This window comes from Lithobates pipiens, unplaced genomic scaffold (assembly GCF_037356315.1).
Source record: "Lithobates pipiens isolate NorthernLeopardFrog02 unplaced genomic scaffold, aLitPip1_a1.2 Scaffold_19, whole genome shotgun sequence".
NCBI classification, from domain to species: Eukaryota; Metazoa; Chordata; class Amphibia; order Anura; family Ranidae; genus Lithobates; species Lithobates pipiens.
The window spans coordinates 249,801,153-249,827,321 of record NW_027507764.1 but is presented as its reverse complement, the minus strand read 5'-3'; the positions used below and the strand labels follow the sequence as shown (position 1 = coordinate 249,827,321).

Genomic DNA, 26,169 nt, shown 5'->3' with positions numbered 1-26,169 from the left:
AGTGTTTGCCCCCTTCCTCATTTCCTGTTCCTTTGCATGTTTGTCACACTTAAGTGTTTCGGAACATCAAACCAATTTAAACAATAGTCAAGGACAACACAAGTAAACACAAAATGCAATTTGTAAATGAAGGTGTTTATTATTAAAGGTGAAAAAAAATACAAACCATCATGGCCTTTGTGAAAAATTGATTGCCCCCTAAACCTAATAACTGGTTGGGCCACCCTTAGCAGCAACAACTGCAACCAAGCGTTTGCGATAATGTGCAATGAGGCTTTTACAGCGTCCTGGAGGAATTTTGGCCCACTCATCTTTGCAGAATTGTCCTAATTCAGTTACATTAGAGGGTTTTCGAGCATGAACGGCCTTTTTAAGGTCATACCACAACATCTCAATAGGATTCAGGTCAGGACTTTGGCTAGGCCACTCCAAAGTCTTCATTTTGTTTTTCTTCAGCCATTCGGTGGTGGACTTGCTGGTGTGTTTAGGATCATTGTCCTGCTGCAGAACCCAAGTTCGTTTCAGCTTGAGTACACGAACAGATGGTCGGACATTCTCCTTCAGGATCTCTTGGTAGACAGCAGAATTCATAGTTCCTTTTATCACGGCAAGTCTTCCAGGTCCTGAAGCAGCAAAACAGCCCCAGACCATCACACTACCACCACCATATTTTACTGTTGGTATAATGTTCTTTTTATGAAATGCAGTGTTCCTTCTACGCCAGATATACTTGGACACACACCTTCCAAAGAGTTCCACTTTTGTCTCATCGGTCCACAGAATGTTGTCCCAAAAGTTTTGGGGATCATCAAGATGTGTTGTGGAGAAATTGAGACGAGCGTTGATGTTCTTTTTGCTCAGCAGTGGTTTTCTCCTTGGAACTCTGCCATGCAGGCCATTTTTGCCCAGTCTTTTCCTGATGGTGGAGGCATGAACGCTGACCTTAACTGAGGCAAGTGAGGCCTGCAGTTCCTTGGACATTGTTGTGGGGTCTTTTGTGACCTCTTGGATGAGTCGTCGCTGCGCTCTTGGGGTAATTTTGGGCGGCCGGCCACTCCTGGGAAGGTTCACCACTGTTCCATGTCTTCGCCATTTGTGGATAATGGCTCTCACTGTGGTTCGCTGGATTCCCAAAGCTTTGGAAATGGCTTTATAACCCTTTCCAGACTGATAGATCTCAATTACTTTCTTTCTCAATTGTTCCTGAATTTCTTTGGGTCTCGGCATGATGTGTAGCTTTTAAGGATCTTCTGGTGGACCTTACTGTGTCAAGCAGCTCCTATTTAAGTGATGCCTTGATTGTGAACAGGTGTGGCAATAATCAGGCCTGGGTGTGGCTAGAGAAATTGAACTCAGGTGTGGACAACCACAGTTATAGTATGTTTTAACAAGGGGGGCAATCACTTTTTCACACAGGGCCATGATGGTTTGTATTTTTTTTCACCTTTAATAATAAACACCTTCATTTACAAATTGCATTTTGTGTTTACTTGTGTTGTCCTTGACTATTGTTTAAATTGGTTTGATGTTCCGAAACACTTTAGTGTGACAAACATGCAAAGGAACAGGAAATGAGGAAGGGGGCAAACACTTTTTCACACCACTGTATATATATATATATATATATATATATATATATATATATATTATATTATACTATATTATATTATACTATACTATACTATACTATACTATACTATATTATATTATACTATATTATATTATATTATATTATATTATATTATATTATATTATATACTATACTATATTATATTATACTATATTATATTATATATATATTGTGAGGAGGTTCGCTCGGTAGCGGGTGTGTGTGACCCCCTGGATGGGTTCACAACACAAAGTCAGGCACAGCAGACAGCGGTGTAGGTGCAAAAAACAAAAGATCCGGTTTATTTAGGCTACATGCAGTGATACATATAACAGCCAAACAAAATAAAACAAGAAAATAAATCCTGGTCAGCTTGACCTCTAACTACACACGTAGACTCCCTGTCTAACAACTGGGTACAGCCTTGTGCTTTACCAGTCCCTGCCTTTGTTGTAAAGGTTTTGCCACACAGGCGTTAACTCACCGCACAGTACAGGTGACACACTCCCCAGTCTATACAACACAAAACTGGTTCCAGGATGGAGCATCTCCCTATGCATGCTGGGGTTTTTTGTAGAGGTCTTAATGAGCCCACTTACTACAGCTGGGCTCATTAACTCTTCCCCTCTAATTGTAAAAGTCTGCATAAAGCCTGAATCTAGGACACACATATTTCCCATCCTGAATACAACCAGGTGATTTTACCTGCGTGCTGCCACAATATATATATATTTGTATATACCGGATTTATCGGCATATAACACGCATCTTCACTTTAAGAGGGAAGTTTCAGGATTTTTTTTTTTTTTATTTTAAATCAATAACTGTGAAGCAAAATAAGGGGTCAGTGCCCATCTTCAGCCTCACCATTGCCACAAATGCAGCCTCACCATTGCCACAAATGCAGCCTCACCATTGCAATCGATGCAGCCTCACCATTGCAATTGATGCAGCCTCACCATTGCCATGAATGCAGCCTCACCATTGCCATGAATGCAGCCTCACCATTGCCATGAATGCAGCCTCACCATTGCCATGAATGCAGCCTCACCATTGCCATGAATGCAGCCTTACCATTGCCATGAATGCAGCCTTACCATTGCCATGAATGCAGCCTTACCATTGCCATGAATGCAGCCTTACCATTGCCATGAATGCAGCCTTACCATTGTCCTCAGTGCAGCCTTACCATTGTTCTCAGTGCAGCCTGATCGATGCCCATCTGCAGCCTCGGAGGGGACTGGGAGGGGGGCGAGACACGCGCCAACAGATTACATACAGGGGAATCTCCTGTTTACTTGGTGCCTCTTTAATACAAAGTCCCGCCTTCTATGATAGACAGAACAGTTGTCCAATGGCAGCCCAGGAGATGGGACTTTCTATTACAGTATTACAGATGCCGCATATTCTCCTGTATGTAATCTGATGCGCCCCCCCCCCCCCCAAGGCAGCATCAATAAATATGATATATACCATATTAAACAGGAACGTGGGCCGCAATTGGCACATGGGCTAGACTTTGGACATGCCTGCCCTACAATGTTATTTACAAAAGAAATCAACATGGCTTAAGGCCAGTATGGGTATCCTCTGATCTACATCTAGGGCCTAAAGACTACTCAATTAGGTGGAGAATAAGTACGTCACTAGATTGGCTGCATAAATTCATTATGACCTTCAAACTTTTTTTTTTATATGAGATTCCCAGTTGAGCATGCTTGCTACAACAGATTTCTCTTGTTTTAGCATGAGTACAGATTTGTAGATTTTCCCTCTTGTGGATGCCCGTACATACTAATGTGGGCTTTTCACCCTTGCTAAATGATAATTGAGAAGACAAATATCACCCACATGGTGTGTTTGTTATTGTAAATGAGTTAGATTTACATTAGGAGTAAACATACTGTACAAGAACAGTGCTTCACTATTAAGCAGGAAATATAGCTTCCATAGATAATAGGCAAGCAGGACTGTCTTTATGTGCAGATAACATTCTTATGCCTCCCTTACTAGTAAAACAGTTGGGTGAAATGATGCTAAAAAATATGGGCCATGTATGGGCCTCTCCTTCAGCATGCCATAGCTGGACAGGACTTAACTAGAAATTAAAGCTATGTTCCCATAATGTGAAAAAAAAATCCCCTATTTTAACCTGTGCTTAATCAGGATGTCTGTAAAAAAAAAAAACCCTGTTCTTCAGCCGTTCCTCTACTACCAGGAAAATAAGTAAAAGCATAAACTAACCAAATTTAGTCATTTAAACAGATCATCATTTTTACACAGTATCCAACATTTTCATTTGAAGTTCTTCCTAAACCATACCGATTACGGTACATCTTCAGCAGTTACATATTCAGCTTTAGGGCCTATTCACACCAGTGTGTTCACTATGCGTTTTGGCATGCACAGTAATGTGGATTTCATGCACTTTCCTTTTCTTTTTACATTTTCAGTGCATTTTTCCTAAGTGTGCATTTTCTTCCATCTTCATACTCCTTTGGGATTTTATGTGCACTGCACTGCCTTGCTGTGCATTTTAATGCATTTATGTGCATTTACAGTGCAGAAAAATGCAGCAGACTGTACTTATTTTTACTGCACTGTAATAGTGTGAATTATGCCCATAAGATAACCTGGATTTTGGACTGTATGCAGTTGGAATGCAGTCAAAAATGCATCCCCCTACATCTGGTGTGAATGGACCCTAAGGTTAGATCTGATTTTGGCTACTACAGTTGGAGCAATGAACTTTTCAGACTTTATTTTAAAAAAAAAATGAAGTGAACAGGAGAAGTTTTCATCGCAAGCAAGTATGCAATGTTGTGCAATAAACTCAATATTTAGAAACTTGCATGAACACAACTGGATGTTTGAAGTGAACACCATTCACTAATAGCATAATGTAGCAAATCAGGCCCTAAGGTTCTGCCCCTATGAAGGCTATAATTTTCCTGTAATTGTACCCAACCAACAGTTTTAACCAGGTAGGTATGCTATTTTGGTATTAAATATTAATGAAATGTGGAACACAGATATCAGCTTATCATTTAAATGAATACACACAAACCTTGAAAGTGTTGCTACGTGTGAAAGCTGCGGAATATTACTCTTAGTAACTTTTTTTTCATTATAATATTTTTATTTTAAGAAACATAAAATAACATTGACATACCTTTCTTTTTTGCACCTGCAATGCGACTAAAGACCGATGACTGTCTTATCAAACGACATTTGCGCCCAAGAACACTAGACAGCCAGTTTGCAGATTCATCCCCGCAGTCATATGTATGAACTCTACAAAGAATACAATTAGTACAGTGTATAGTGTAAAATATACGTTTATTGCGCAGTGTTTAACTTGAAAGAACTTTCAATGTGCCTCTCTCATATTTTTATGTGTTCGTTTTCTATATACTGTATTTTATTGTATTAAATGTGCAGACTTGTAGATTAGCCACTAGAGGGAGGGTAGTTTAGCCACTATATCTATTCCACCTTCCCTTCAAAGTAAATCTAAACCCAGTCTCTAAAATCCTATATAAGCTTTAACATGTGCAAGTTTCATTAAAATATCACCTATTGATGGTCCTTGTTCTGCCACTTCCTGGGTTGGGATTGCAATATCTCCCAATTGTACTCCTGCATTGTCACCCATGAATTTCAGACTGAGGCTAGGTAAAGCTAACTTGGCCTTTCCTTTGTTTTTTACAGTGTCTTGAAAAGGTATTCATACCCCTTGAAATTTTCCACATTTTGTCATTTTATAACCAAAAACGTATTTTATTGGAATTTTATGTGATAGACCAACACAAAGTGGCACATAATGTGAAGTGGAAGGGAAATGATAAATGTTTTTCATTTTTTTTTACAAATAAAAATGTTAAAAGTGTGGTGTGCATTTCTATTTAGCCCCCCTGAGTCCCCCAAGTGACTTTGTAGAACCGTTGTTCACTGCAATTACGGCTGCAAGTCTTTTTGGGGATGTCTCTACCAGCTTTGCACATCTAGAGAGTGACATTTTTGCCCATTCTTTGAAAAATAGCTCAAGCTCTGTCAAATTGGATGGAGAAACAGCAATTTTACAGACTTGTCACAGATTCTCACTTGGATTTACGTCTGGACTTGACTGGGCCATTCTAACACATGAATACGCTTTGATCTAAACCATTTCATTGTAGCTCTGGCTGTATGTTTAGGGTCATTGTTCTGCAGGAAGTTGAACCCCCAAAGTCTCAAGTCTTTTGCAGACTTTAACAGGTTTTCTTCTAAAATTGGCTCCAGCCATCTTCCTATCAACTCTGATCAGCTTCCCTGTCCCTGTTGAGGAAAAGCATCCCCACAACATTATGCTGCCATCACCATGTTTCACAATGGGGATGGTTTGTTCAGGGTGATGTGCAATGTTAGATTTCTTTCACACATAGCGTTTTGCTTTTAGGCCAAAAAGTTACATTTTGGTCTCATATTACCAGAGCACCTTCTTCTAAATTTGTTGTGCCCCCAAACTGCAAACGTGACTTCTTATGGCTTTCTTTCAATAATGGCTTTCTTCTTGTCACTTTTCAATAAAGGCCATATTTGTGGAGTGCATGACTAATACTTGTCCTGTGGACAGATTCTCCCATCTGTGCTGTGGGTCTCTGCAGCTTATCCAGAGTTACCATTGGCTGCTTCTCTGATTAATGCTCTCCTTGCCCGGCCTATCAGATTAGGTGGATGGCCATGTCTTGGTAGGTTTGCAGTTGTGCCATACTCTTTCCATTTTCGGATGATGGATTGAACAGTGCTCCGTGAGATGTTCAAAGCTTGGGATATTTTTTTTATAACTTAACCCAACTGTTATTATACTGAGACTAAAATACACACAGTTTTTTCCAAAAAAGCTGCGCTATAATGATCCAAGAATACTATGTGAAATAGATAAATAAATAAATCAAACAACAGTTTGACAAAATATAAACCAAAAATATATGTGTTCAAATATTAGTCCATATTCCCCATCAGCAAAGATTCTGATTGTAGTCTCCAATGTGTAACACACCACACCAGTAAAGGAAAAGTGTCATCAGAGTTGCAGAGACAGGCTTCCACCACCAACACTACTGCCGCTTACCAGCTAGACTGATCCCATCACAGAGACCAGATATCGCCAAAAGTAAAACACTCCCTCTGAACATGGACCGCCTGGAGGATGTATCACTATTAGGCACTCGGTTCAAGTAGTTGGAAAGATCCTACGGCCACACCGATCATTGCCCAGCACATATATAAACGAGAGGAATCGCCATAGTGTAATAAAATCTTAGGTTTAATAAATAAAAAAAGAATTGCACTTACATCAAGTTGAAAAAAGGTTCACTTTTTAAAAGACAAGTTTGCCGGCCGGCTTCGTAAACGCTGCCCGTCGCTTCCGGGTTCAGCGTGGATCGCGGTGACGTCAATACGCCACTCCTCCCTACGCCGTTTCGTTAAAAGTAACGTCTTCCAGGGGCATAGGCGGCGTATTGACTCACCGCATTAAATAACACTGCATACAATTAGTTCCGCCCCACTCTGAGCTTCTGATGGCCATATCAAGTAAGGGCGAATCTACTTGTTGTATGGGCGGATATTAGAACACTTTCGCCACATATAATCAACTATGTTGTAGACGATCGTATCCTCAATCTTACACTGCCTGCCCAAACGAAAAGGTAAAATACACACAGGTGTCATCTATTTACTAATTAGGTGACTTCTGAAGGGAATTGGTTCCACTACATTTTAGTTACGGGTATCAAAGTAAAGGGGGCTAAATACAAATGAACGCCACACTTTTCCAATTTGTTTTGTAAAAATTTTTGAAAACCATTTATCATTTTCTTCTACTTCACAATTATGTGTCACTTTGTGTTGGTCTATCACATATAATTCCAATAAAATACATTTACATTTGTTTGTAACATGACAAAATGTGGAAAATATCAAGAGGTATGAATACAGTGCCTTGCAAAAGTATTCAACCCTTGGCATTTTACCCATTTTGTTACATTACAGCCTTTAGTTCAATGTTTAGCTCATTCTCTGAATGATATCTGATGGATTAGAACACAATAGTCTAAGTTGGTGAAGTAAAATTAGAAAAATATATATATACATAAAACTATTTTTCATAAATAAAAAAAATGTATAATTGGCATGTGCGTATGTATTCACCCCCTTTGTTCTGAAGCCCATAAAAAGCTCTGGTGCAACCAATTACCTTCAGAAGTCACATAATTAGTGAAATTATGTCCACCTAAGTGTCGCATGATCTGTCATTACATATATACACCTTTTTGAAAGGCCCCAGCGGCTGCAACACCTAAACAAGAGGCACCACTAACCAAACACTGCCATGAAGACCAATAAACCCTCCAAACAAGTAAGTGACAAGTCAGAGTTTGGATATTTTTTATAACCTAACCTTTGATTATCCCTAGGAGCATCATCAAATCTATCATAACCAAATGGAAAGAACATGGCACAACAGCAAACCTGCCAAGAGACGGCCACACACCAAAACTCACGGACCGGGCAAGGAGGGCATTAATCAGAGAGGCAGCACAGAGAACTAAGGTAACCATAGAGGACCTGCAGAGACTAGAGTATCTGTACATAGGACGACAATAAGCCTTACATACCATAGAGTTGGGCTTTATGGAAGAGTGGCCAGAAGAAAGCCATTACTTTCAGCAAAAAAACTAAATGCCACATTTTGAGTTTGCGAAAAGGCATAAGGGAGACTCTCAAAATATATGGAGGAAGGTGCTCTGGTCTGATGAAACTAAAATTTTACTTTTTGGCCATCAAACACTATGTCTGGTGCAAACCCAACATATCAGATCATCCAAAGAACACCATCCCCACAGTGAAACACGGTGGCAGCATCATGCTGTGGGAATGTTTTTCAGCAGTCAGGACTGGGAAACTGGTCAGAATTGAGGGAAAGATGGATGGCCCTAAATACAGGGAGTTTCTTAAGCAAAACCTGTACAACTCTGTGTGTGATTTGAGGCTAGGACACAGGTTCACCATCCACCAGGACAATGACTCCAACACACACTGATAAAGCAACACTTGAGTGGTTTAAGGGGAAACATGTAAATGTGTTGGAATGGCCTAGTTAAAGCACAGACCTCAATCCAATAGAAAATCTGTGCTCAGACTTAAAGATTGCTGTTCACAAGAGTGAACCATCTAACTTGAAGGAGCTGGAACAGTTTTGCAAGGAGGAATGGGCAAAAATCCCAGTGGTAAGATGTTGCAAGCTCATAGAGACTTATCCAAAGTGACTTGGAGCTGTGATAGCCACAAAAGGTGGCTCTACAAAGTATTGACTTTAGGGAGGTGAATAGTTCCGCACATTGACTTTTTCTGTTATTTTGTCATATTTGTTGTTTGCTTCACAATAAAAAATAAAAAAAATCTTCAAAATCGTGGGCATGTTGCTATAAATAGATTAGCACAAAGCTAAACTAGTCACAGGCAAGCTCTGCATGTGTGGGGAGGGGGTGTGTGCCTTTCCTCCAATCAGCTGTCTCACAGTCTCTCAGAGTATATAGCAAGTATCTACACCTACAGGGGAGCCAGGTAGTGGAAATTCTAACAGGACGTGCACTTTCTAAACAGTGTATAAAGCTGACGACAGAACATGTAAAACTTATATAGAAAAATTTATTTCATCTCTGTGTATCATCCGACGGCTGTTCATTTCACTGGGTATATGCGAGGGCTTACATTCACTTTAAAGTAGTTTTCTTTTTTTAATGCAAGTGTAGCTACCCTCTCTTAAGTAGGAGTGACAATCCCTCTAAATGCATAATGTATAATGTATGTTTTTAAACACAGGCCATAAGTGACAGTAACAGAGTAAAAGTGACAACCCTGGCTGAAAATACATTTTGTTAATTTAATGTACTTTATTACCTTTAATATTTTCCCATATATTTACACTTTACAGATCACTTACCTATCTCCACAAACTTTGCTTTGGCATATTTGAACAGTCATTTTGCTTTCATCATTCAAAGGTACTTCTAGCGGTGACATGCCTACACACAGAAAACAAAATGTCTAGTATATACTGTACATACATATATAATAAAAATAAGGAAATGAATTACCGGTAACTACTCTCTTTGGTTCACTATAGAAATATAAATTTGCAATCCAGAAGGTGGCGATAAAAGCTCAATTCATACAGTACAAATGGATGACATTTGAAGTGGTATAATTTGCATCCATCTGTTTGATTTGTAACAGCAGAGAATGTGGTGAACATCCCAGAATATACAAAGGTAAAAAAGGAAACAAACAGAACATTTGATCACAATGGTTCCCTAAAAATATACAGTACAATTATAAATGTTATTTGGCAAACTGCTGGGAATTTTTCAAGCACTGAAAATAACACTTTTCATACATACAGTACATTCCCACAATTATCAAATGATTCTGAGGGAGAGCTACCTTCAGCAGTCTATGTTCCCCTCCAGCAAGTCATCAGCTTCTCCTTTTACACCAAGAAAGCAATAAGACAAAAATTGAATTGATCTTTTATTTTGATACTTTGATAAATAAGAGCCTGACACTTAGTTACAGAGCTTATTATACCTAAAACAAATCAGTCACCTAATTTAAGTTTTTAGTTACATGGGAAAAAAAGTGTTAGGCTTGGTTCACACAGGGGCGGCGCGACTTGCACACGATCAGCGGCGACTTGCAAAACTACTTCTGTATAGAAGTCAATGCAAGTCGCCTGAAGTTGCCCCAAAAATAATACAGGAACCTTTTTTCTAAGTCGGAGCGACTTGAGTCGCTCCTATTAGAACGGTTCCATAGTACAGAACGGAGCGCGACTTGTCAGGCGGCTAAGTCGCCTGGACAAGTCGCCCCTGTGTGAACCGAGCCTTAGGTGTTCATATACAAATTTAAAAACACAGGTAAGAAACTTTTATATGTTCTTAACAATGTTACCATTTTACGAATTAAATGGTACTATGTTACACAATAGCAGATTTCAGTGCCACTTGACTTTACGGTTAGGTTTTATCAATACTAGTTTAAAGAACTACAGTATATGTACAGCAACATTTTCAAAGCTTTTTGGCCAGTTTCAAGCATGTTTCTTGAACCCGTTAAAACATGCCCCCTTTTTAATTTAGGGGTTTAAAACTTATCTTAGTAGGAATGCTGGCTGTCACTTTACCAAGCTGTTAGCATGGATTCCAAAAAGGCTTCAAGGAAAGCTATCCTGATACAGCTACATATGCTGACATAATTGACCAAGTTCACCTGGATGTCATAAAAAAAGGATTTCAGGTGTTCCATCAGATTAGGCAACCCATCAGATTTCATAACGGAAGTGACTAGGGATGAGCTTTGAGTTTGAGTCGAACATAATTTTTTATTTTTTTTATTTTTTTTTCCCACCTCAGTGAGTTCATACAGGAGACTTAATTCACCTTAGAGCTCATCTTTATCTCCTCCCAGTTTGCACATCATCGTGGCTTATTTATTTAAATATTTTCCTTTTTTACTTTCCTCTCTTCTTTTCCTTTTTATTTAAAAGAGTTGATATACATCCGAAAACAGGTAAACAACCAAGATATCAGACCCCGCTACCTGTTGTTCTTTTTAACCTAACCACCATAGTTATTTACCTTATTCTACTCCTAGGTGTGTATATTCTTTTTTTATTCTACCCGCTTCACCCCTCTCCCACCCCCCCTCCTCTCAATCCCACCCCCACCCCCCAGCGCATAGGAAGACACACTAAACAAAAGAGTACATAACAAGAGTAACTAGGAGAAATCTACAGACCGAAAGGCACACGTTCTATCTCAACTACTTATAAGGAAATCCCCAATTTCACCAATCCGGAGCCCCATATCCTTTCGAACTTCTTACTATTACCCTGCTTAATAAAAAAAAAACCTTTCATTACTAATTATTTTCATTATATTAGCCAACCATATTTCAGGTAATGGGCTAGAATGTGACTGCCAATTTTGGGCAATTAACTTCCTTGCCTGGAAAAGGCATCTAGTAACTGGTGTAAATATATTTTTAGGGATTTTATATCCCTCCGGTATAGCCAACAAGCAAGTCCTCACTGTTGCTTCCAATGTCAAACTGAAAATTCCATTTATATGGCCTATAACCCGTGTCCAGTATCTAAAAAGTTTCGGGCACCTCCAAAACATATGGATGAAATCTCCAACCTGGCCACATCTAGGACACTGATCATTATCTCTCCACCCCATTTTAAACATTTTCCTGGGTGTATGATATACCCGTGAAAGAAGAAAAGTTGAGAGGCTTTCTGTGACGGAGAAATAGAAACCTTGGTTCCCTGTTCCATTATCCAATCCCAATCAGGTATGGACACTGGGCCCACGTCCCTCTCCCATTTCCTTTTACTTTTAATCATACCGTTTCGATCTAATAGTTTATCCCCCAGCCTAGTATATAAGAGTGAAATCAGGCCTTTAAGCGTGTCTCGGGACATAATTTGGGATAACACCGGGATCTGGATCAGCTGCACCTCTTGGAATCTAAATTGGGCCTGGATTGCATGTCTGATCTGGAGATATTTATAAAATGAACGGTTCGACAAGGAGAACTCAGACTTTAAATCCGCAAATGACTTAATATCTAAACCCTGAAACATTTGCACCAGTTTATGTATCCCTTGATTTACCCATTCCTTACATCTTTCAACTTTAAATAGCTCATCTAGATTCCTATTATCCCATAGGGGAGCCAGCACGGATACCTTCTGGTATACCAGTAGGACCTTGGCTGTTTTCCAGAGTTTAGCAATCTGAGTAATCGTTGGCCAATGCATTTTGAACGAGTTTGCCTCAAGCGCTTCCATAAGCGTATTATGTGGACATCCTAACATTAATAACTTATGACAGGGACTAGCTTCATTTATTGCTACTGCTCCAGCTAAATGTTGCAACTGAGCCGCTAGATAGTAGAGTCTGGGATATGGAATCGCCAACCCCCCCTCTTCCAGCGGCAGCTGCAGGGTCCACAAGCTAATCCTCGGTGGGCCCTTTTTCCATATAAATAGTCCAATAAGGATTCTATTTTCTTAAACCACCTTTCCCCAATCCATAATGGTGAATTGTGGAGAAAATACAAAATTTGAGGAAGCCATACCATCTTAACCAAATTGCAAAATCCCGCCATCGAAAGGGGGAGGCGACTCCAAATATCGGACTTTTGTTTTAACTTTACTAGGAGTGGGGATAAGTTATCTTCCAGATAGGAATTTACATCCCTGGTAATCCACACCCCCAGATATTTAAACTTCTCCACTTTCTTCAAATTCACGATATCCTGGGGAGCATAAATAAAGCCCCTTTCCAATGGGAGTAGAGCGGATTTATCCCAGTTAATAGTTAGTCCTGATATAAGACCAAATTCTCTAATCATCTTCATTGCCACTTTCAATGAGGTTTGAACATCCCCTAGGAAAAGCAAAACATCATCGGCGAACAATGTGATTTTTTCCTCCGACTGTCCTCTCCTAAATCCCTGTATGTCAGGGCTGACCCTAATGGCAATGGCCAACGGTTCCACTGCCAAAACAAACAGTAGGGGGGAGAGGGGGCACCCCTGTCTCGTGCCTCGTTCCAGCAGGAACATCTCAGAAAGCTCGTTGTTAATTTTTATTTTCGCTCTTGGGTCTGTGTAAAGCAGTTTTATCCATTTAATAAAGTTTGGTCCAAACCCAAATCTAATAAGAACTTTAAACAAATATACCCATTCGAGGCTGTCGAATGCCTTGGCTGCATCCAGGGCCAAAACTGCTCTGGAGCCTCCGTTGTCTACCAGAATCTGAGCATTCAAAAAAAGTCTACGGATGTTAGTACTGGTAGATCTATTCGGGATAAAGCCCGACTGGTCGGGATGGATAAGCTTATGGACACTTCTTTTTAAACGTGTTGCGAGCACTTTTGCTAAGATTTTTACGTCCGACCCCAAAAGCGAGATCGGACGATATGAGGCCGGGTCCATAGGGTCCTTATCCTCTTTAGGGATAACCACTATAGTGGCTTCCAACATCGAGGAGGGCAAGGTTCCACACTCCAAGGCCTGCCTCAATGTCTCCAACAATTGTGGCAACAGGACCTCCCCATATCTCTTATAGACCTCGATTGGTAATCCATCGGGTTCTGGTGCTTTTAAATTAGGCATCTCTGCCACCGCTCTTTGAAGTTCCTCAATAGTGATTGGGGCCTCCAATGCTGCTAAATCTTCTGCTGTTACAGTTGGCATATTTAAATTCCCCAGAAAAGCAGCCGTAGCTCCCCCTTCACTCCCCCCTTGGGATTTATATAGTAAACTATAATAGCGATAGAATGTATTGTTAATAATGGATGATTCAGAGGTGGTCTCTCCCTCTGGAGTCCTAATTGATAATATCGCTGGGGGGCCGTATTTACTTTAACCAGCAAAGACAATATTCGTCCCACTTTCTCTCCCTCCCCAAAATTTGCTTGTTTCTGCAATATGCGTCTATTATCAATCTTACGCCTAGTAATTATCTTATACTCTTGCTGTTTGTCTAGCCAAGCCTTCTGTGTAGTAGGATTCGGATTAGTAATATACTGTCTTTCTGTCGCTAGCACCGCCTTAATGACTTCCTCTTCCTGTTTTTTCATCTCAGCCTTATTTCTAGCAATTTGTTGGATAAAAAGACCTCTTAAAAAAGCCTTTAAAGAGTCCCAAACCACACTCGCTGATGCTGTACCCGTGTTAACGTAGATAAACTCTTTTAACTCAGTTGTCACTCGATCAGTATCCTTCATTAATTCCAACCATGAGGGGTCAATTTTCCATTGCCCAGAATATTGTTTCTTACCTACACAAAGTGTCAATATTAGGGGGGAGTGGTCCGAGACTCCTCTCGGACCATATTCTACCTCATCCACTCGTGGCAACGCACTACTATTCACCAAAGCCATATCGAGTCTCGATAAAGTGGAGAAAGATGCTGAGCAACAGGAATATTGTCGCTCCCTCGGATACCAGGTGCGCCATGCGTCGCATAAGCCAACTTCATGTAGGAAGCGAGCTAGCCTCGTTGCATCCCTCTCTATTGATGTATTTACAGTTGGGAATTTGTCCAAGATTTCGTTAAAGTCCCCTACTGCTATAACAGGGATACCGGGTTTATCTATTACGAAAGATAGTAACTCATATAGAATCTCCAATTTAAATGGGGGAGGGACATACATGTTGGCTATCACGTAGGGATTATTTTCAATTTGGCAATATAAAAAAATGTACCTACCCTTTGCGTCTATGCGACTATTATAGCAGGAGAACAAGACCGCCTTATCAATAAGGATGCTAACCCCTCTTGCATAAGTTGAAAATACGGAATGGAATTGGGTCTGGAATTTCCGACCTTGGAGACACCGAATCGTCTCACCCGTTAGATGCGTCTCCTGAAGACACAATAATCCGGGTCCTTTGCCCTCTAAAGCTGACAAACCCACATTTCTTTTGGTCGGGTCTCCCAGACCCCGCACATTCCACGATATTATCTTAATTCTTTTCGCCTGCATCCCTACTTAACGACCTATAAATTAGGCAGTTTTAACAAAGAAAGAAAAAAAAGTGAAAAAGTATAGTAATACAAAAAAGCCTTCCCCTTTTTCCCTTAACTTTACATGCGTGTATCCTATATAATACATAATATTTTCTCCCATCACCCTCTAGTGCATCTCTGAATTTGTGTATCCTTGTATTATTTTTATTGTTATTCCCTTACCACACCTTCCCATCCCATCTCTCCCACCCCCCCTCTTACCAAACTCCCACCCCCCCGCCCCATAGGGCTTCCCCCTAGGGGTACACTTGTGACCTTCTTACAATACCCCCACCACTCACCCATACCAATCCTACTGGGTGCTTTCACCCAAAGTCTACACCCACACATGGGGACCCTTTGTCCCCCACTACACATACCTACTTGTATTCCACACTCCCTTGCTGCTCAACCCCTACCCCACACCTACTTTGTGCACAGTACAAAATATAGAAATTTGCAACGAACTTGCCCCCTATTCCTACCCACCCCCCCAAAAATATGTACCCCCAAATCCCTTGAAATTCACCTAACTGCCCAGTAATGTGTATTTATAGGTCCTTTTTATTTTCGTCTAACCATTGGACTGCTTCCTCTGGCGTGTTGAAAAAAGAAGTCCTTCCTGATGCAATCACCCTTAGGCGAGCTGGATAGAGGAGCGTATACTCTAACTTGTATTTAACCATTTCTCGCTTGACTGGTATGAATTTGGCTCTTCTTTTCTGAAGGTCGGGGGAGAAATCAGGATATAAAGAGACCCTAGCCCCCTTAAACCTAATATCTCCCCTCATTCTGTCCTCCCGCAGTAGGGACACTTTATCCTGGTAATTAAGGATCTTAATCATTATAGGTCTAGGGCGCTCCCCCACATGGCGAGTTTTTACCGGGGTACGGTGTGACCGTTCTATTGCAAATATCGGGGTGAATGTTGTAGCCCCAAAAAGTTCTCGGAACCACCCATCAAGAAAACCAATCAAATTAGTCCCCTCGCAGTGTTCAGGGAGGCCTAGCACCCTGATGTTGTTTCTTCGATTCCTATTCTCCATCTCGTCGAGTTTATCCGCTTGTGTAGTGACTATTTTTTTGAGTGATTCAACTTCCTGCCTCACAGGCCTCAGCTCATCCTCTATCGCGCCCATGCGTTCATCAAGCTCGGTAGTCCTTAATATAGTCCTATTCAATTCCTGCCTCATAGACAGTAGTTCCTCCTTTATATATCTTAGCTGTTCATCAAAACTGGATATCGAATCTTTACATTCCTTAATTGCATTCAAAATGTCTCTTAATGTAGGCTCCTCATCCAGGTTGCCCGGCATCGGTAAATGGGAGCTGGTTAACGTTGCTGGTTTACCTCCCCCCCTCCCTTGTTGCCACCCAATTTAGCAACTGATGGAGTGGGGGGGTTGGCCAAAGACTGGCCTTGACTCCTATCGGCGGAAGAGTTTTTGGTGTCTTTATTGTGTAGATTTACCTGCTGAGAGCTTGACTTGCTGGGTGAGGCTGGGCCAGAATGAGCATAACGCTCCAATTTTGCCGCCGCCGCCGCTGAAGCCATTTGGTTAGTTTTGTCCTTAGCAGCGCGAGTGATTTGTTGACCCTCTGAGGGTATTTGCTCTTCAGGGGATCTTTTTCTTGACATAATTAGATTAGATACCCACGTAAAAAACCCGCCTTGCAAGTAATCAGTTTCCACTTACCAACTGATCGAGCAAGGAAGAAGTAGTATATCTCGCTCTATTGCATTAAATTGTATTTGATTTTAAAGCGCGGAGGAAGAAAAAAAAAAAGGGAGAAGGGGGGAGGCAGCAATATTATGGCGTCTCCCCTAGTGTAAGTAACACTCACTCGCTTATCGAAGGAAACAATACTGATTAACAACTGACCTCCAGCCTCAGCAAATGACCCTTCAGCAAAGGATTCGCTGCTATATAATAAAGTATTTATATTTGTATACACCTGCATATACTCAGAATAGGGCAAATCAGGTCAGGGGTTCACTTCAATGGTATTTAGAAGCAAGAAGAAAAAAGGGCACTTATCTCAGTTGCTAGTTCATAGCAGCGTAGTATTCCATAGATCCATAAGAAGAAAGTATACAGGGCATCCAAGTCTTCCTCTCACTTCCCCACAAGATATAGTACTGGTTAAGCAGGCAGCGCTGTCACTGTAGTTTCATTTCATTTCATCTCACGATCCACGCTGACAGATAGGCAGGGGGGGATAGAGAAGAACGAGTGAGAGGGGGAGAAAGGGGGAGAGGGACCTCTATACAGGAGTCAGCTCTCGCCTGCACAGCAAGCGTCAACTGACCAGAGCTTAGGACGCTAGACATGCCATCCGACCACACGTGTCAGCGCGCCAGGTTCGAACAGAGCGGAGGGAGGAGCGCAGCGGTGTTGCGGGAACACAGGAGCTGTTCGAGATCTCGCGAGATCCTCAGCGAGATTCTCAGCCCCTGCTCCACCAATAGCCCACCGGCAACAGCGGGCCCCGCGCTCCAGCAGCAGACACCGGAGCCCCAAAGGCAGCAAGCCACAGAAACTCAGGTAAGCGATATCTCCCTGAGCATGGAGGCCACGAAAGAGCGAGGTACAGAGAGGCCTTTAGGCAGTGCCGGATAGCCCGGGGAATGAAGGATCAGAACGAGGATCTCAAGCTAGGCAGGGTGAAAAGGGGGAGAGCCGCACCATGCTCTCACTCCTCACTCGTACTCACTCCCATTCACATCCGGCCACGCCCCCCCGAGTCGAACATAAGTTAGATTCGACCATCGGGTGTTCGCTTGTTTGTCGAACAGTAAATTTTATGGGGCGTTCGTGGCAAATTTGAGCTCCCCATAATGCACTGCAAGACCGCAAATGTCCTCAGAATTTCCAATCTCTTGCAAACCCGAGAACTGAGCTTGTCTGGCATTGTCAGCCATTGATCTATACACATTACAGATTCTCCTAACAGAATAATCTGGCTTCAACGTGGAAACCGCCGCACAGCAAAGTTCCCTGAGTGACCATGTTGTCACACTAACTGAGGTTGTTCAAGGCTTACAAGCACGAGTGCAATAGTTACAAGGAGAAGTAATTAAATTGCAAACACAACTTGCGCAGCAACGCCAACAACTACTAACAGTGATTCAAACCGCTTCCCTTTGCCTGATAAATTCAGTGGGGATCCTAAACTCTACAGAGGCTTCCTGAATCAATGTCGACTGCACTTTCAGCTGCTACCTTACCAATTTGCAACCCCACGCTCCAAGACAGGCTTTATTATATCTCTGTTCGTTGAGGAGGCCATGGCATGGGTTTCCCCATTCTTGGAGAAGCCCATGAGATTCTAGGAGATTTCAAGGGGTCTGTGACAACCATGAATTACATTTTTGATGATCCAAATCCCAGCGCAACTTGATAACTTTATTAAATATAGCATTAAGATCAATAGACGATTTATGGAGAGATGATTTGAGAAACAAAGATCTGTTGACTTTAGGTCCTCGTTCGATCGTCAACCAATGGCTAAATCGTTTGCCAGCTATGAACCTGAACCTATGCAGATTGGAGCCCTCGGGTTTGCTGAAAAGAGACGCAGGCGTGAACTGAACCTTTTGTCTCTATTGCGGTCAGTCAGATCACTATGCCCACAGGTGTCCAAATAAATCAAGACGAGCAAGACAAACTATTGCAGCAGCCGGTCAAAGAGAATTGCCCACTTCTAGGGAACATGTTGGATCCATTACACAACCCTTGTCTTCCGTAACACAAGGAGAAAATTAAATCGTCTGTCATCACCCACATTTTTCAGTAAGCGTCACTCTTTTTTTTTTATTTCAATACATTTTTATTAATTTATAAAGGATATACAAAGGCGAGTGGTACAGGACATGTTGACTTTTACAATTGTAATTAACAGTCAATGTAATAGAGGGAGGGAAGAGGGGAGAGGGAAAGAAAGGGTGAAAAAGAAACGGATAAGTAGGTGGTTACATAAACAATAATGCAAATACTGGTTACTACACAGGATATATCTTATCAGGGTTAAGATCTAGTTCACAGAATTCTTATATTTGTTGGTCCAAATTTTCCATTGCTTATCAAATAGATCGCACTTCAATGCATTTATGGCAAGAGCACGCTCTATAGTGTGGTGTTGGTTCACTCTTCTAATCAGGTCAGAGATGTTTACCGTCATGGCAGTTTTCCAATGTTGTAATATCATGGATCTAGCAGAAAGAAGGATGTTGGAAATAACAATCCGCATATCATGCGGAAATTGTTCAATACCCATATGTAAAATTCCTAGGGATGGATTGGGGCGAGTGACAATACCCGTGAGCGATGTTATAAGTTGGAAAACTTGATTCCAGTAACTAACCAAGTTGGGACACTCCCAAAACATGTGCAGTAGATGTCCTAGTTGTCCACAATTTCTCCAACATGTATTTTGGGCAGATGGAAAAAATGTTGCCAGTCTACACGGTGTGTATTGCCACCTGTTAATTATTCTAATAGTCATTGCCCAATGATTAATAGAGCGGGAGGCTTTTTGGATTTCTCGAAATGTGGTTGTCCACTGATCATCTGTAAATGATTTCCCTAAATCCGTCTCCCATTTAGCAATCGGTTTTGTTTTCACAAAAGATTGTTTAGCATGTAGAAGGGAGTAAAAAAGCGAAATGCCTTTCCTGGTGGGGCGTTCTCGAGTTAAGAAGTTCCACGCACTGGATGGCATTGTTATAGTAGGGGGAGGGTTACGTTTTAGAAAATGTGCCACTTGGATACATGTAAACAGGTACTTGTTGGGGAGATTATATTGAGACATAATCTGTGTGCTGGAAAGAGCTGTACCATTAGACAATAGGTCTTGAATGGTATGTATACCGTGGTTGGGGAACTGTTTTAGGGACAGCATAGGGATTTTATGCTCTAGCAGGCTAAGCGGAAATTTGTATTCCACAGCATTTTGAGAGTTATGGGTATGATGTATGAAGAACCTCCATGCTTGTAGGGAGGCTATAAGGGTGGGAGCCATGGAATGGAGAGCCCAGGGTTTCCAGACATCACTCGCGAGTAGTGCCACTAGATCTGGTATTGGGGCTATATGCCTTTCCAGCTCAACCCAAGGTGGTGAATCTATAGTTTTGAACCAGTGTTGGAGTTGGTCCAGTCTAGATGCCCATAAATAATCAGAAACATCAATCAGTCCTACTCCACCTACTCGGTTATGCGGAATCAGGTTGCTAGGAGAGCAGCGAGCTTTTTTACCATTCCATATGAATTTCCACAGAGTAGTAGACAAGGTTTTAAGGAAATGGGTTGGGATAGGTATAGGTATGGATCTGAACATATACAATATGAGAGGGAGAACTAACATCTTACATGCTGCCAATCTGCCCATCCAGGATAATTCGGTCTTGGCTATACATTTGAGCGTTTCATCTATCTTTAGAAGCAATGACTTAATATTGACGGAGACTAGAGTTTTCATGGAATTAGTAATTGTTATACCTAAGTAGGGTATGCCATCTTCTTTCCATACATATGGAAGAGTGGTTTGAAGTTGGAGTTTGATACGTTTGTCAATTCCTAAATCTAGAATCAATGATTTGGTGAAATTAACTTTATAGTACGAAATCTCACCAAAGTTTTTTAAAGTTTCATGGACTAAGGGGAGAGATCTGGTCGGGTTTGTCAGCATCAGTACAACGTCATCGGCAAACAGGTTAATAACGTGGTTACGAGATCCTAACACGTGTCCAGTAATATCGGCTTGGGATCTAATGGCCTCCGCCAGAGGCTCTATCATAAGGTTAAAAATGGTTGGAGATAATGGACACCCCTGACGAGTGCCATTAGAAATAGGGAAAGGTGTTGAAAGCATTCCAGCTGTTAAGACTTGGGCGGATGGATTGGAATATAAAGCCAACATTGCGTTAGAGATAAAACCTTGAAAGCCAAATTTTTGTAGAACTTCCTTCATGTAACACCACTCCACCCTATCAAACGCCTTCTCTGCGTCTATGGAGAGCAGCAGAGAAGGAGTTTTAGTTAAATTAGCATAATGAACAATGTCAATAATACGTCTTGTAGCATCAGAAGTTTGTCTCCCCCTGATGAAGCCCATCTGGTCACTTTTAATTAAAGAAGGCATAAACTCTGATAGTCTAAGGGCGATAAGTTTGGCGTAGATCTTTATATCTGTGTTCAGGAGAGAAATAGGTCTAAAATTACTAGGGGTAGTGGGATCTTTACCAGGTTTGGGTATAGTGGTCACGTATGCTTTTAACATTTCATTTGGAAAGGATGCTGAGTGTGCTGCCTGTGTGAACATCTTTTGGAGATATGTGGAAAGAATAGTGGAAAAGGTTTTAAAATATTCATTATTTAGTCCATCAGGACCTGGGGATTTCCCATGAGGGAGTGAAGTAATGACTGATGTTATTTCATGGTTTGTGAACGGTGAATTCAGCAATTCAAGCTGTGATTCGGAGAGTTTAGGGAGATCTAAATCTTTGAGAAAATGCTGTATTTTGGGAACAGTGGGTTGAGGAGTGTGGGGGTCGGTGTTAAGGTTGTAAAGCTCACTATAATATTGTGCAAATTGGTTTGCGATTTATTGAGGATTGATTACTTTATGAAGGGATGTAGGGTGTATCAGATGGGAAATCCTAGTTTTGGTGCGTATTGCTCTAATCCTATTGGCAAGGTATTTACCTGCTCTATTCGCACAGGCATAGGTACGTAACTTCAAGCGTCTAAGGTAGAAATCATAGTTTTGGGCCAAGTGATCTCTCAATTTTTCTCTAAGAGAGGTTATTTGGGTAGTCCGCTGGTGAGAGGGAGATGCTTTGTTGAGGGTTTCTAAATTGTGGATATCGGAAGTAATGGAGTCTATGGTTGCAGTATACTTTTTTTTAGCTCTAGCTCCTAGCTGGATAAGGACGCCTCTAATAAACGCTTTGTGGGCGTTCCAGAGTGTGAAGGGACTCTCTACTGAATGTTCATTTTGTTGGAAATATGTTGTAAGGTTTTGAGAAATCAGTTCTTTGGTATCGGGGTCCTGTAGTAATCTAACACTGCAGCGCCAGATGGGTGAAGAGGGAGAGACACCCTTCTCATGAATAGAAAGTGATATGGCAGAATGGTCAGACCACGTAATATCATGTATCTCAGAGGATGAAACATTTTGTAAGGTCCATTGATCCGACAAAAAAAAGTCTATTCTGGAAAAAGACCCATGTACATGGGAGAAGAAGGTAAAGTCTTTCTCGTTGCCATGTGTGCATCGCCAGACGTCGTACAGTTTTTCAGAGTGCAGGACCGTATTTAGGCAGGTGTTGTTGTTGCGTTTAGCATTAGAAGTGTCAAGTTGTGGGTCGACAATGAGGTTAAAATCGCCACAAAGAATGAGACTACCGTATTGGATAGGTTGTATTTTACGGAGTAGTCTATTTGAAAACCTAATCTGTCGGGTGTTTGGAGCATATAAAGATACAATGGTGTACGGTTTAGAATTAATATCACCCTGAAGAATAATATAGCGACCATTGTCGGCTGTGATGGATTTCTTGAGATGGAAGGAGACCGTGTCACGGATGGCAAGAAGGACACCTCCACTTTTTTTATTCGGGTTATTTGCCAGGAATATATGTGGGTAGTTTTTATGTGTACATTTGGGATGGTTGTCCTGTTGAAAATGAGTTTCCTGTACACATAAAATATCCGCTTTTAGTTTCTGAGCTTCTGTCCACAGCGAGTAGCGTTTCACAGGGTGGTTGAGGCCTTTGGCATTAATGGAAACAAAGGTAATAGTCATTTTTCAGGTAAGAAAAAAAGATGTGTAAGTGTACTCACAGAATCCTTCGAGAATTATTAGAGTCATCTGAGCTCCAGGAGATTGACAGAAGAGATGCCGCTATGGTATTTAGAGATGTAGTAGAACAGGGGATGAAGAGTCCATCACGTGTAGGTCCAGTGCTAATGGAACAAAGGGTGTAACCACAAAAATAAACAATAACATATAGAACAATAAAAATAGAATCATATAAGCGATCCATATGCAAACAAAGCTGCAAAAATGACAAATGTCAGGGGTAAGAACAAGGAAAGATGAAGAAATCCTTGTGCCCAGGGAGAGAACATATTTGTCAACGGTGTGTGATTATTTACTGCCATCAGTGACATTTTTGGGGGCTCTTCTGTGTGAAACTACTTGCCACTCATCCGGAATAGGGCGTAGTTGTGTTGCAGGTGGTTCCAGAGGGTTTTGTTGTGGAAGTATGCCCCATTGACGCAGGAGTGCGATACCTTCAGCTAAAGTAGTAACTGTGTGCGTGGTACCATCATGTGAGATGGACAATTTTTTTTTTGTTTAGGCGCAATTGCAGAGTATGTCTTCATAGGTCAGGGAGGAGGATCAATTCAGCATATTGAGATATGTTGTTGCCTCGAGTACGAAACGCAGTCATAATTTGTTCCTTGATATGATAGTAATGCATCTTGAGCAAAACATCCCGAGGGGTACCTTCAGGTAGAAATGCTGGCTTGGGGATTCTGTGAATCCTGTCAATGGTCAGTTCCTGAGGAGATAATGTGGGGATAATGGTGGAAAATAGCGTGTGTACATACTGCATTAATTGGTTTGGAGGTATGGCTTCAGGTATACCTCTGATTTTAATATTGCACCTCCTAGAGCGGTCCTCAAGGTCTGCTACTTTACTCTTTAGCCATGTTATTTCTTCATCATGGGATTTGTGGGCCTCTACTAAAGTATTGAAAGAAGTTGTGCATTCCCCTATGTTACGTTCCATTTGGTCCACTCTATTACCTAGTGCCAATACTTCTCTATGGCAGTTAGTGATTTCTACAGTGAGGTCAGCTTGTATGGAGGCTTTAAGTGACATAAGCATCTCCTTAAGGACCGTATCTGAGACCGGTCGATCGGATGTGGGGTAGGCCGCAATCAGGTCGGATGCCGGTGGATGTATAGCGTGGCCTATGGGAGCGGATCCGCTTACCTCCATGTCCGCTCGGTTTACCTCAGGAGAAGATATCCGTTGCCTTTGTTTGGCTGGGCTTCTAGTCGTGGGGCTATTCGTTCCTGAGGAGGAATCGCTGAGGGAAGTCGTTCGGAGGTGAGATTGTTGCGAGGCCTGCTCTTGAGTTTCAGTCACGCACGAACCGGCGCCATTTTGTGTTATTCCGTGCGCCTTGAAAAGGTTCGGAAGTTTCCGCGGCGGTTGCTGACTCTTTCTATTTTTTGGCATCTTCCGTAGAAGCGAAGGTGTCTACCCTGCATTATAGATAGGTTTATGTGGAAATATGTCACCAATGGAGTCGTTATAGAGTTGTTCTCTCCGGTGGTCGAACGGAGCTCTCAGCTCAAGCGTCCATCTTAGCGCTCGGTCGCCACGCCCCCCAGTAAGCGTCACTCTTAAAGAGAAAGACCAGTTATTCTCCACCTCAGCAATGCTGGATTCCTGGGCTGGTGGTAACTTTATGGATTTGAAGTTTGCTGAAAAAAAATTGCATCACCGAAATACCTAAACCTTCCCCAGTACATATGGAGACAGTGGATGGCTCTCTACTCACCTCTGGAGTAATCACTGAGACTGCTCCTCTGCAGTTAAAGTGATTGTAAAGCGTTGATTATTTAAAAACAAAAAATAACAAACATGTCATACTTACCTCTACTGTGCAGCTCAGATTGGCCCCGAACACTGTCTTCTGGGGGCCCTTGGCGGCTCTCGCGGCTCCTCCCCATCAGATAACCCCCTAGGAGAAGCGCTCTCCCTGGGAGTTACCTTGCAGACGAGCTCCAGAGTCCATCATTCGGCATCCATAGCCGCAGATTTTATGACTTGGCCCCGTTCCCCGTCACCCGCATCATTGGATTTGATTGAAAGGGAGCCAATGGTTGCGCTGCTGTCAATCTATCAAAGCAAGAGCCGAGAACCCAGGGAAGAGGGACAGCGCATCCCCACCAAATGAAGTTCCAGGGCTCATGTAAGTAAAATGGGGGGGCTGGGGGGCCAGTCACTGCCAAGTGTTTTTTTCATCTTCATGCATAGGATGCATTAAGGGGAAAAAAAGACAAGAGTTTACAACCCCTTTAAGTGTCGACCCTGGACATCAAGAGTTAATATTTTTCAACCTGATTTCTTCTCCTCAATTTCCTGTAATCCACCAAGAGATTTACACATGGACTTTCATGAGGGCCGCTGGACCTTTCAAAAAAGAATGTATGTCCCTGAAGAGGCACGACTTATAGTCCTTTAGCTGGTGCCAGTTTCAAAATCTGCTGGTCACCCTGGAATTAGGAAAATGGTAGACCTCCTTGCTCATACCTTTTAGTGGTCTTTTTATCAGCAAGATGCAAAGAAGTATGTGCACTCATGTGAGACTTGTGCCCGACACAAAGTACCATGCTCCCTACCTTCAGCTGAAGACACTGCTGAAATATTAGTACGAGAAATTTACAGACTGCATGGGCTCCCAGATTAAATATTATCTGATTGAGGAGTCCAATTCACATCACGATTATGGAAAACATTCTGTTTTACTCTAGGAATTAAAGTTAACCTATCATCCACAATCAAATGGGCAGACAGAGAATTAATCAAACTTTAGAGCAATGTCTTCATTGTTTCATCTGCCATCTTCAGGACGACTGGACTGAATATCTACAGTTAGCAGAATTTGCTTACAATAACTCTAGCCATAGTTCCATCTCTCAAAGCCCATTCTTCGCCAACTATGGATGTCCTCCATCTTTACCAACTGTTAATCCAAGGGTGTCTGCTTTACAAAACAACCAGGAATTACTGAAGAAGACCTTATGCGAAGTTCAAGAATCCTATAACGAAATTGCAGATAGAAACAGATGAACCTTTCCTCCCTATGTATTAGGTGATAAGGTCTGGCTATCCACTAAACACTTA

General features: G+C 41.7%; 1 protein-coding gene across 1 annotated transcript in view; it reads right to left on the bottom strand.

Annotated features, from left to right (window-relative positions):
• The window catches only part of MOCOS (molybdenum cofactor sulfurase), a 752,911-nt gene that overhangs the window by 92,047 nt on the left and 634,695 nt on the right, over nucleotides 1-26,169 (bottom strand). Inside the window, exons 10-11 of the mRNA XM_077491912.1 lie at nucleotides 9,600-9,681; nucleotides 4,782-4,903 (exon numbers count right to left, since the gene is read on the bottom strand). Of these exons, the coding sequence (XP_077348038.1) occupies nucleotides 4,782-4,903; nucleotides 9,600-9,681 (204 nt within the window). The remainder of the gene's footprint in view (nucleotides 1-4,781; nucleotides 4,904-9,599; nucleotides 9,682-26,169) is intronic.